This window comes from Etheostoma spectabile, chromosome 24 (genome assembly GCF_008692095.1).
Source record: "Etheostoma spectabile isolate EspeVRDwgs_2016 chromosome 24, UIUC_Espe_1.0, whole genome shotgun sequence".
Taxonomy (NCBI): domain Eukaryota; kingdom Metazoa; phylum Chordata; class Actinopteri; order Perciformes; family Percidae; genus Etheostoma; species Etheostoma spectabile.
The window spans coordinates 8,224,381-8,237,341 of NC_045756.1; the positions used below are offsets into that span (position 1 = coordinate 8,224,381).

General features: G+C 41.2%; 1 protein-coding gene across 2 annotated transcripts in view; it reads right to left on the reverse strand.

Annotated features, from left to right (window-relative positions):
• The window catches only part of acvr2ab (activin A receptor type 2Ab), a 57,115-nt gene extending 44,979 nt beyond the window's left edge, over positions 1–12,136 (reverse strand). For both annotated transcript variants that reach the window (XM_032506520.1, XM_032506519.1), the window contains exon 1: positions 11,139–12,136. In XM_032506520.1, the coding sequence (XP_032362411.1) occupies positions 11,139–11,193 (55 nt within the window). In that variant the 5' untranslated portion in view covers positions 11,194–12,136. The remainder of the gene's footprint in view (positions 1–11,138) is intronic.
• Between the last annotated feature and the right edge of the window lie 825 nt (positions 12,137–12,961).

Sequence of the window (12,961 nt, forward strand, 5' to 3'; positions counted from 1 at the left end):
CAGGTGCAGTAAGCTAAGAATGTGACGCCCGCGGATGCAGAGAATAACCCTTATATAGCTGCAGGGTTTATAGTTTTGTTTATCAATACCAATCATGACTCAGTGATTACCGGAGACTGCTGAGATTTCAAAACTATTTTCATCTCAATACTGCTGGGGAAGAAAAACTTGTCAACCAACCAAGAGTTTTCAAGACTGAACAAATCCCCTCTTCACTTTCCTGGCAATTCAGATACAGGTTTTGAGCTACCGGTGTCAAAAGACAAGCCGGGTAGAAGAGCTGAAAGCCTTATATTCAAGGCAATGAAAAAGCAATGATAAGTGTTTCTATGCCCGTCTACAGTAGAGACTCCTGTAGGATTTCTGTACTGATTTACTGGCTTCTTTTTGTGTTATTATGTGTGTGTGTGTGTTCATTACAGGACAATAAATGTCAGACCAAAGACCTGTTGATGTGTTTGCAGTTTGTAAGGCTGCTGCTCAATGCATCCTAAATGCCATTTGAGGCTTATCAGATAGTAACACAAAGAGACAGCAACAATAACGGCCAGATAACAAACCCACAATATCAGGGGCAAACAGTGTTCGCTGTGGCTCGCCGAGTGCCTGAGACACCGTTACCCTTTACTGTTTTTTGGTGATAAGAGGTTGGAGCGACCTTCATGACAGTGAGGAATCTCGAGCAAGAGACGGACGAAGATGAAGAGGAGAAGGAGGACGGACGGAGCGTAAGGCAGGCAAGGACCCTCGAGAGTTAGAGCCTGAAACAAGAGCATGATGAATGTACAGCTCGCAGTTTTTAATCAAGGATCAAAGCAGGGCCTCTCCGTCTGAGCAGCCAGCCTGTCTAGACTGAAACTCTCCCAAGCACATAAAGCAACATCTGCAGGATGCATTAATTACAGTAAAGAACCGTTCTGAGTACCAACACATCAAGTGGTCTAAACTATGATTAAATAGTCCTCTGTGTGCGTGTATATATATGTATGTATATATAAATAAAACAGCTCAAGTTCATGGCCAAATATCTAAAACAAATATACTCTCTACCCTAAGGGTGATGTTGTTTTTTCAACCTTGGACTTACCCTGCCCTCTATCATTTGTTTTAATTTGAGTCAGTAATGGTTACAGGGGCAATTCATTGACTTCCCAGGATGGAGGTGCGCTCGGCCTGCATTTACATTTCAGGCTTTTAGCATATGCTCTTATCCGGCATGACTTACCATTAGCGAAGCAGGTAAGGGTTCGGCTCAAGGCAACGGCGCTGACAGGATGAACGCCTGTAGCGGATGTCGAACACGTGACCTTTTCGGTTACAGCGCGGACTCTGTGGCCTGTGGTCGGCCCCACTGACTCCCCTATGACTACATTTTATAGTATAGTCAAAGATCATACAATTACCGATCACAGAAACTCCCATTATAGCCTTTTAGTCAAAAGAATTCTTCTTCTTAATTAATAGAGGCTAATTACCATGTGATTAATAACTATTTCAACAGTATTGAGCAGAATAATCAGCATCAGTGCAGCTCAAGCCGTCTTCCCCAAGCCTAAAGTAGATGAACTTAAAGGTGTATTAAATGTGTGTGTTTAGTCCTTTCCTTTACCACTGCGGTTCAAAAAAGATTTAGAGACTTACATCATTTGTAAATAATCCCTTGTATTTGCTTTGACCTGTTTGGAGTTATCTAAGATTTACTGCGTCAGATGTGTCATCCTTTGGAAAAGTACACTAAACTGTCTTATAAATGATTCCCTCCAATTACTTCTGTGGTGCTTTTCCAGTGTTACTGTCCTGTGTGGCAATCCACAGCCCAGTGATACCCGGAGCAGGTCGAAACAACTCGCTGCTGCTGAAGAAAATCCCCTCGGTAGCAATTATGGTGTTTTGATGATTCTTAACTATAGTGAAAGTTTAGATAATCGTTTATGTGGCTAGTGCGTTTTTAAAAAGGCCTAAGGCCTTGGAAAGCTGTTAATACATTGTGGTGTTATTTTAACTGCCATGCCTTTCACATGTGACCAATTTGAAAGATTGTTGTTCCCATCAGGCACTTAGACACAAAAACATAGTAAAACAGGCTCCAGGTTGGAGAAAAAAAAATCTGAATTACCCTTTAACCTCTGTTAGCACGGAAGGTTTTGGCCCATTGTAAGTTCCAAAGTCCTCTTTTCCTTCAATCACGCGCACACACACATTCTCAATCACACACACATTCCCAATCTCTCACACAAACACACACACTCCCAATCTCTCTCACACAACACAAACACACACACAACACACACACACACACCACACAACACACACACACACACACACACACACACACCACACACACACACACACACACACACACACACACACACACACACACACACCTCATCTTTTTTCTCATACTAATGACACATGTAGGCTACGTTTGTTTGTGTGGAAAGCCCGCTTTAATTAAGCAACTGTAGGAAGGCATTCAGAAATGTCAACAGACGAGCGCATCAGCGCACACACGGGGCAACAAACGCACGTTAATAAGCGGTTTAATTTAAAATGTTCAATTTGTTAACCTTTCCTGCTTGCTTCGTTTCCGACCGCAAATCAGAAAACTAGGGAGACTCGTTACCTCCGGGGCTGATGTTATGAAATGAATAACGTCGGGGTTAGAATCCCGTTTCTGGTGAGCAAACGAATAAACTTGGCTTTCAATCTGGGGCTCATTTCAGACACCGCACACGCTGTGTACAAAACTTAAACTTATTCCACCAACTTACACACACACACAATCCATGTTGCTTTAAGTGCGCACACACAAAACACCTGGCCGTGGTCTAAATTTAGGAGGGTCATCATTTCCCCTGCCCAGATGCTGCAACATGCTGCTTTTTGGTCACGATTTTACCTCTATGAACATGAACTAGTGCCGCCCTTAGTTTTTATGATGTTAAAGCACAGAATGATACACGGCCCTGGAAGGAACAAGTCTGACTAGTTGGGCCCGATGGGAAAACAAGGCTACATCTGGCCTTAACAAATACACCTGTGCTTTTGGAGCCTAATGCATAATGTAAGAGAACATATTAGAAATAGATAGTGGGGGAAAATGGGACAGAGCTGGTAGCCGGCTGGCTGATTATCGGGGCTGATATTTGGCAGTTTGCAGACCATCTGTATCTGTGTTTTATTTGACTGATAACCGATAAAGTTAATTAACTCTAAAGTGCACTACTTTGACTCCGCTGCAGCTCTGGTAGCAGGTTACAACTCCAGGATGCTATTTATGTTTTTGTTAATTCTTTTTTTTTTTGGACTGTTTATTAAATAATTGAGTAAAGTATTCAAACTTTTGTTTTGGAGCTTGCAACATTCCAAACATGTTCATTTTGACTAAAAGATTTTCATTTTACTGTGAATGCAAATCAGTTCCAAATATCGGTTATCGGTTTCAGTAACTACTATCCATATTGGCCCTGAAAAAAACAGGATTGGTCCACCCCTAATTAAAAGTAGGAATGTGCATGTAGACGTACAGAAATAATCAGTCGTTTTCTTATATGCCCTTGCCGACAGACGTTCCCTGAATCTTGTCGTCTCTCCAGTTAGACATTCATGGATGTTTGTATTCTTCGGTTTCACGCCATCCGCATGATATAAACTTCATCAAGACGCCCACTCGCTCGCTGTGAATTCTCCAGACAATGAGCTGCTCTATTCACATGCGGGCTCACTTGGAGATTTCACGGACGTTGTACTCGGCAGCTGGCAGGGTAAAGTCTGTTTAATGTCTGGTCCAACTGATTTGGACGTTCTCACATACAGTTCCTCTGGGTCACGTCTAGATAAGTTCAGGGTTTTACTGCATGCTTGGAAAGGGCTATACAGAGGGGGGAAAAGGCAGCCTTGAGCCCCCCCCACACACGAAAAAATAAGTTATTTCAAAAGTATTCAGTAGCACAGGCAAATGATTCACAAATGGATAAAGTGGTTCACTTTCCACTCTTTGATTTAACTATTAATTCAGTGTTCTTGTCATGATTTTGGTCAGCCAGCCAGAGTAAACATTAGTTTTAGTCAGCTATTAGGACAGTTTGTAACGGCACAGTTTGCCTTTAAGTTCAAGTTTCAGATTTGACATAACGTTTCTTTTCTTCACACTTAAAAGAAGAACATTTTACTATGTCTTCTAATGATTAACTGTGTCTAGAAAAGGCAAATGCTCATGTCTGAATTGTACTCCAAGGGTAACTGACTAAAAGAAACAACACATTATTCAATAATGAAAAGACTTGTTAGTTCCGGCCCATATTGTGTGTGTGTAAATGATAGAACACAATCAGAGGAAAACAATCTGATAATTAATTGCATGCCAGAGGGAAAGGTCTCTTTATCTCTTTCAATACTCTACGGGGGGGAGGGGGGGGGAGGGTCAGCGGTCGGGGCCGACTGTAAAACACAGAGCTCGGAGCCGAGAGACATTCACCGCGTTGCTCGAAAACCCTTCAGCGGTTGGGAGGGGCGCTTGGTGACGGATAGAGGGGAAGTCAGCTGGTTAATGCAACTGGTAAATGTTAGTTTTCCCCAGTTCAATAGGACAGACCACAGATGACTGAGTTCAGATACCGTTTCAAGTCGAGTTTGATGTTTAGCAGCGCTGAAACTGAATCATCGGCTGCTGAGGATTTTTTTTCTCCTTTTAAACCCAGAGCCGCTTCATCCTTGCCATATCGATGTAACCTTACACTGGTTTGCAAGAGGATCAATGTCTGTGGGAATCTTGCTGCAGTGTACAAAAAAGGAGACCAAATGTGAAGGCATAGCACGAGACTCGATTTATCCATCTTCGGGCCTCGGTGGTGGATATGTACAGAAATCTAAATTACCGGCAAAACATGACTTTTAAACCAGAGTATGCGCTCCACAGCCAGGGGTTGATTGCTTGGGTTGCATTCAGATCATGTCAGAGGGAAGAGGAGAAACAGGACATGGGCCTGTCGTTTCAACTTAGACCCATAAATACTCATTAACTCAAAATTGAGATGGTCATGGGGTCAAACGGTCATACGGCAGGCAAATCAACCCATATAAAATACACAGCAGATAATGCTTGCTTTGAGTGTGCATAATTAGATGTATTAGCAAGGATATGATGGATCATTTGGGTTATTTTTTAATGCATGTGTTGACACCGAATGGGAAACCTCAATGTTAAACAACTATCACCACTAAGTTTCCTCTGCTTTCGGCGCATAATCACATTAAATCTGACAGGATCTGAACGTGCCATAACTTATGAGGCAGCGCAGTAAATTTTTACCTATTTGCAGTTCAAGCTCGCATGACATCTAAGGCAGAGATCGCATTTCACACGGACGACCCCAGGGTTCAACACCCGCCTGCCGCAGTGCCGCATTATCGTTTTCCTTGGAAGAAAAATGTCACTTTCAAGTTCAGCAGAAAGGCGTTATTTTAATACTCAGCTCAAAGTAGCAAAACTTACGCAAGAAGCCCATTTAATATCCTGTCACATCAACACTTTGGCAGACAACCTTGACCCACCATGTGTCACGGCAGCATTAACACATGCCAGCATGGATCATAACACAGTGCAGCTGCTGGATGCAACATTAAACAAGAGAGAATTTCACTTCTATGCTGGCTTAATTATGCAACTTTGATATAACTTGTGAATATCCACAAACCTGTAAAGGGAAACCCGGTAACTGCATGTAACAATGCTTAACAACGCTAACAGTACAAATATATCAATCTTGTCTGAAAATTGAAGTAATGCATTCGTAAAAATAATGAGCACAATGTCTTTAAACGTAATTCAGGGTTGCAGGCAACACTGACTACCTTTACATGTGCATAATATCCAGTTTTTTGCCCTTTTTCCGAAAAAGACAATATTCCGACTAAGCTGTTTACATGGCTAATGAAAGAGAATATTCCACTAATATTCCTGTTAACATGCAGTCGTGCAAAATAAAAAAAAAATTCTCCAAAGTTTACCACCTTGAAAAGGTCAGCGTAGCGATGTGTGCTATATATATATATATAACAGATTTTCCAGGCAATAAGTCCCACTTTTTTCATAGTTTGGCTGGTCCTGCGACTTACAGTCAGGTAAGACTTGTATATCTACATAATATGTATAATTTAACATGATTTATACTGAGAACATTACCATCTACAGCCGTGAGAGGGCGCTCTAGGCTTGTGACAACTTTATGCTGCTCCTAAAGACAACTGAGAAAGACTGAACACAAATAAAAAAAGCAAATCCTATTCTGCAGATCACAAACTACAGGTAGAGATTTTTGATAAATAATCATCAGAAATGCTCGATTTAATGACTTAGTGTGTAAAGGAAAACAACAGAACAGCTTGAACAGTCTGTTGAGTTCAGAAAATGACATCACTTTACTCTAATGCAGCCTTTAAAAACCAGGAAAAGACAACACTTAATATATTAGGATTTTGCGATATCCAAAATCTAAGAAAATATCTAGTCTCATATCACGATTTCGATATAATATCGATATATTGCCCAGCCCTACTATCATATAAGAACATCTTCCAATCTAGAAGACTGAAACAAGCATTTAGAAGTTTGACATTTTGGCTTTAAGCGACAGTTAATCGATCCAAACTGTTGCTAATTTAGTTTAAGCTCGCTCGCGGTTCTCAGTTTAAGATCGTTGGGATCTGAAAATGCGTTTTTGGTGACTGGACCAACTCGATACTGGCTGCTGTCTGGAGAGAGATGTATGTAACCAACACCAGAATGAAAAAACACCTGTGTCACTTGAGTTAGCGGTGCAACAACTGTTGCAGGTAACAGAATCCTTTGCATTTTCATCTTTTTAAATAGAGATTGTCACACCATTTCTTGCTTCCCGATACCTGAACTCGCGTGTCAGCCGGTAACCAGTGCCAATCCGATAACAGCGTGTTAAAAAACACACTTATTTTAATATGTTTAAACAGCTGTATACTACCATCCCTGTGTGGATGTGATATGATCACAACCTTTGTTGAAACTAACAATGAACGCCACGGAACTTTATTTTCCAGTTTTGACAGAACATCAATAAACTACTTTAAAAGTAGATTTTTGTCTAACTTACGTACATTTTGTACGTAGTACAAAGTCGTTACTGAGCCGCGAAACAACTGCAGTTTTTGGCAAACACAATCCTCGGCATTTTGAAGTCTTGCAAATAGAAATCTATATATCTTGAACATGTTGGCACGTCGCAATAGGCCTCATCAAATGAAAGCACTCTGGGCGAAGTGCCCTGCCCCTATCAGACGCTTTCTCTGTGTCGTCTTGAGCTGTGCCAATTCAACTTGGATTTCATGGAGGATAATTATTTCACCTCAAGTAGGAAATATTCATTTCCTCCACTTCAGACAGTAATGAGCGAGTGGAATAATCATCTGCTGCACTGTGCAATAAAGACAGCACCTGGCTTACACTCCAACCAACCCCAACTATTACCCTATTTAAGAAGCCTTCTAATTTCTACTTAAACGCTCAAAGACACCCCAGGGCTCGCTGACTGGAGATTTTATTTTACCCTTTTCATTTCTTTAGTCTTAATTGGAACTGCGTTTATTCAGGTACTCTGGATATTTCATAACCAAGGTCATTCTTACTTTCAAACAGCACAGGAAACCGGTTTTGTTGAGTTGTACAAGCATGCAAACAATAGGCAGCAACATCTGGAATTTTAAAAGAAACTTTCTTCCAGTAAGCCAGTATCTGCTTATTGTTAACAATAGGGATATATCCTGCCTCCAGGTAGATTTTTCTTGATTTCTTTCACAAATTAATCTTTTAACGCGTACCATCTCTGTGGTTCCGCTCGGCCGTGCTTGCTGGTCTAATCAACAGATAATGCAAAGTGAAACTATCGCATCTTTCATTTAAGCTACATTTACACATTGCTACTTTTTGGTTTAAGAAGGAGAGTCTTCTACTATGTTTCCCTCTCTCATTCCCCCTGCTCTGTCGTTTCCCCCTCTCATTCCCCCTGCTCTGGCGTTTCCCCCTCTCATTCCCCCTGCTCTGTCGTTTCCCCCTCTCATTCCCCCTGCTCTGGCGTTTCCCCCTCTCATTCCCCCTGCTCTGGCATTTCCCCCTGTCATTCCCCCTGCTCTGGCGTTTCCTTTGTCATTCCCCCTGCTCTGGCGTTTCCCCCTTTCATTCCCCCTGCTCTGGCTTTTCCTCCTCTCATTCCCACTGCTCTGGCGTTTCCCTGTCTCATTCCCCCTGCTTTAGAGTTTCCCCCTCTCATTCTCCCTGCTCTGGAGTCCCCTTCTCATTCCCCCTGATCTGGAGTTTCCCTTTCTGACAGTAATCTGAAAAAATTACTGTAATGTAGCCTTTAAAACCGCGAAAAGACAACACTTGTGTCCTGTCAAGATATCCCAAATTTAAGACAATATCTAGCTTCATACTGTATATATAAGATATAATATTAATATTGCCCTGCCCAACCCTACCTAAAATCCACAGTGATTTTAACATTACATGCTTCAGACTGATGCCCTCTTCTTTCTTTACACTGATGGTTAGATTGTGTTTGTATAAAAAAAAAGTTTAGTCTACTGGCGTGGGGGTCAAACTCAACTTCATTACGGGCCACACTGGAAAGTGAGAATCACAACGTAGATGTAGAGTTTATTGACATGCTTTTATTTCATCCAAATATCTTTGACTGGATTATTGCATGTCTCATATAGTCTTACAGTTTCTAGTTTATAGGAAAAACTTGAAATATCTACTGGTGCAATGATGCCTTTTGGTGTTGAAAACCCTCTAGAAGCAGAACTCCCGATCCCATCTGAGGAAATGCCTTTCTGCAAGGAAAAGAGCCCTCCTGGGTTGACCCTTTAGTTTATTATCACCTCACTGACCCGGCTGACATCCATTATGCATCCACCCCTGGGAAATGAGCACGCATGAAGAATGTTCACCGGCACAAAGGCTGAAAATTGCTCTGCTGCAACGAGGTTTAACAAGTTTATTGTTATAATAATAAACACTGTAACAACTGATGGATGTGCTGTGGAAAAAGGGACATATGAAGCAAACTTTCCATGACCTTGTAGAGCAAATATGCTTTACTTTAACTCATTTTTACGACAGGATTGGAGATAAAGGCTGACCCATTGAACCCTTTGAAGGTAGATTTTTACATTGTGCATTAGGGATTGACCAAACATCGGCCTGGCCATTATCGGCCAATATTTGGTAATTTGCAGATTAATCGTATCCGTGTTTTATTTGACCGATAAACCTGACCAATATATCATTTATAATGGCCGATTACAAAAAAAAACAAAAAAAACATGGTTGACCATTCAGCAGAATCCTTTATAACGACAAATTTATGATAAGTGAATATTTAAAAAAACAAAAACGGAAGGTTAACCATGATATGAGCATTGGCGTTGCATTGTCTGTCCACCAGAGGACGCTTTACAACGTCCCTGTTAGTGATGGCGTTGCATAGTCTGTCCACCAGAGGACGCTCTACAACGTCCCTGTTAGTGATGGCGTTGCATAGTCTGTCCACCAGAGGACGCTCTACAACGTCCCTGTTAGTGATGGCGTTGCATAGTCTGTCCACCAGAGGACGCTCTACAACGTCCCTGTTAGTGATGGCGTTGCATAGTCTGTCCACCAGAGGACGCTCTACAACGTCCCCGTTGGCAACACTGATATTTTTTTTGTTAATGTTTTTGATCAAAGGACTTTAAGTTTCATATCTTAAGTTTGTATTTTTATAAATTTTATTTATCAGAACTTTAATACATTTTTGTTCTGTTCTGTTGTGACAATAAAACCCCTTATTATCATATTATGTTAGTGAGAACTCATAAATAACTACATATAACTAATGTTAGGGAAATCTGTTTATTTTTTGTAATGCATTTCTGGATTTTCTTTTTAAATATACAGTGTATTGGGTTTTTAAATAACCAAATATACGTATCGGTCTTAAAAATCCTTTATCAGTCGGGCTATACCATGCTATACCATGATGCTAGCCGCACCCGAGGTGGGGCGCCAACGTGACGTCAAATTGACGGAGATCTCGCACACCACTTTCTATTTTTCAACGCCGCACGACAAAGCAGAAACAGGAAGCCTGAACGAGATGGAGGGTGACCGGATACCAGGACCCTCAGAGGGACTGCAGGTCTCTCTGGTTAACGCACTGGGTTAAAGGTGCTCTAAACCATGTTAGGGGACGTTACTTCTTGTTGACGTTAGTAAGTATTTTCAATCGAAACAAGAAAAACAGCCCCAACAGACCCTAAAACTCCAGGAAGTTTTTTTTATTTCTTTTTTGTTACTGTGTACAAAGTTTAAAGTTGCAGTTCCATTAAATAATTGCTTAAAGCATTTTTTTTTAAATTTGCGTTGGAGCTTGTAACATTCCAAGTTGTTCATTTCGACCAAATTATTTTCTTCTTTACTGTACAGTAAATGCATTATCAATTCCAAATATCAGTTCCATTAGCTACTAATTGGTTTCAGTATTGGCCTTGGAAAACCAGTTGGAAAATCGGTTTGTTGATCACTATTTTTTTTATTATTTTTATTAATATTATCTATGTTGTGGTGCTACCAACTTGGGTTTTAGACTTTAACAGCTGTTTCTTTCCACGCCACGTCTCAACCAATTCTTCACATCATACCCCAGCTAATGTTATAATTGACTTTTGTAGTTAATTACATATCTGTCTACAAGTTGAGAGGCAACAGGGCAAACACACAGTCCCGTATTGGTCCTTCTGTTCCTCTAATGAAATCAAGCATAAAACCCCAATTTGGACCGTTATGTCACACCAGGAGCCCCCATGCCCCATCTTAGGCCCATTGCTGACACCTGCAACATGTACAATGCATAACAACACATGGAGGATGCAAAGGCAGAGAGGGCAGCAATGATGGCAGTGTGGGATTTCCCACCTTTTCCCCACAGAACAACCAGCCGTGCATTGCACTCTGCAGAGGTAACGGTAAGCAATTTCAGTGAAATTCTCCACCGCCGACAATAAACCGTGCATAACCACCCCCCCCCCCCCCCCCCCCCCCCCCCCCCACACACACACACACACACCTGAAGAGCAGGAGATGAGGAACACGGCGAAGGCCAGTTTGGTGGCGTCTCCCATTTTCCATCCGAATCTGATCCTCTGACTAGAAAGAGAATGAAAAAAAAACGAAACTAACAAAAAAAAAGAATCTCAAATTCAAAGAGTCAAATTAAATGTCTCGCTGCTGCACAGAGCACTGTCTCTGCAAAAAGGGCATCTTTAAAAAAGAAAAAAATGTCGATGTCGAGTCTAAATCCACAGTATCCCAGGTAATGCAAGCCTCCAAAAATTATTAAAGAAGAGGAGGAAGAGGAGGAGGAGGGGGATGAAGAAGAAGTAGAAGAGGAGGGGATGATTGGAGGTATTTCCAGGTTTTACAGACAAGCAATGGATGGCGACTTGTTGGCATTCGAGCCGGGGCTGTCATGTACTTGCAAGATCTGCAGCATTGTTAAACAGACGTGTTCACCTGGGCTTGTTGGTGTCTGACCTGGTATTTTCAGAGCCAGGGGAGCAGAGAGCCGAGCCACAGCCGGGCAGGGCTAACATCCATCGGACTGCAAATCAAGCGCACTCCGCTCTCCAATCAAACTTCTCCTCGATAAGCTCAGTCGCATAGCTTTTTAAAAAAAAAAAAAACGTAATTGAAAAATAGCGTTTCGAATCTCCTTCTGCGAAAACAGGAGGGTTCAAAAACACGTATTGTTGTTGTTATATTCCGTGTGGAAATCCTCAGTTTCGCCCAACAGTCCGGCGGGGCTGCCCGGCCACAACCACAGCTCCGTCCGCTCCAACAGGAAAACAACATATAACGATGCTCCCTCCGATGTGTTAGCCCTCTCCAAAGTCGGCTAAACAACCTTCCCCCGTCGAATTGAATTGAATGAACTAGTGGAAACACTATCATACGTTAGCAACAACGCTTAAAGCTGCCGTTAATCCGTTAGCTAAAGCAGCTATCGAGTTTAGGACGAGCTGCTTTTCCCAAGTCCTCGCCTCCTCTAGTCGGGACAATTTCAAGATGGCGTCATTGACCACGTCAAGTCAGTCAAATTCATATGTGAAGCTTCCGGTGAAGCGTTTCAAAATAAAATGTTACAATGGAACGTGTGATGGGTAATATTATGCACTCTGTTACTGTAACTATTTTGACTGTACATTAGACACATTATCAAGGTGGTGTAGGGCAGATGTTCTTTTTCAACCAAGAACCCCTTACAATATAGGGAATATACCGGGGACCATTCATCACAATCAGAAAGGGTCTTTTGCCAAAGTTACACTCATGAGGACTTTGCCTTGTGGGTTTGAACATACATGAACAAACAAATACATTAAACATTATGACAGCAAATACTGGGGCTCCTGACATGATGACATTGGCACTAACAGGTGTTAGGAATTTCATATACATATACATATGTATATATGTGCCGGTCAAAAGTTTGGGGTCACTTAGAAATTTTCATTGCACTCCATTATAGACAGAAGCAGTTTTCAAATTATATTATGTGCTTACATAATTGCAAAATGGTTTTCCAGTATATTCTCAGTTATCTTTTTTTATGATATCAGATTAGAAAAGAAAAAGCCTTTGGAACATTATTATTATTATTATTAATAATAATAATGATACTGTGCTTTATTAATTTGATGAATTGTTGCTGAAATGGGCATTGCAGATATTGATTAAATATCAGCCCCCCACACAGATCAGCTGGTATTCTGTCCATAATGGGTTATGGAATATAGATGCATGTACTTTGCTTGTGAAATACTTGTAGAAATTGAAGGAGTATCGCACATATGCACAAATGCTTTTAATATTTTTTTTCTTTCAAAACTG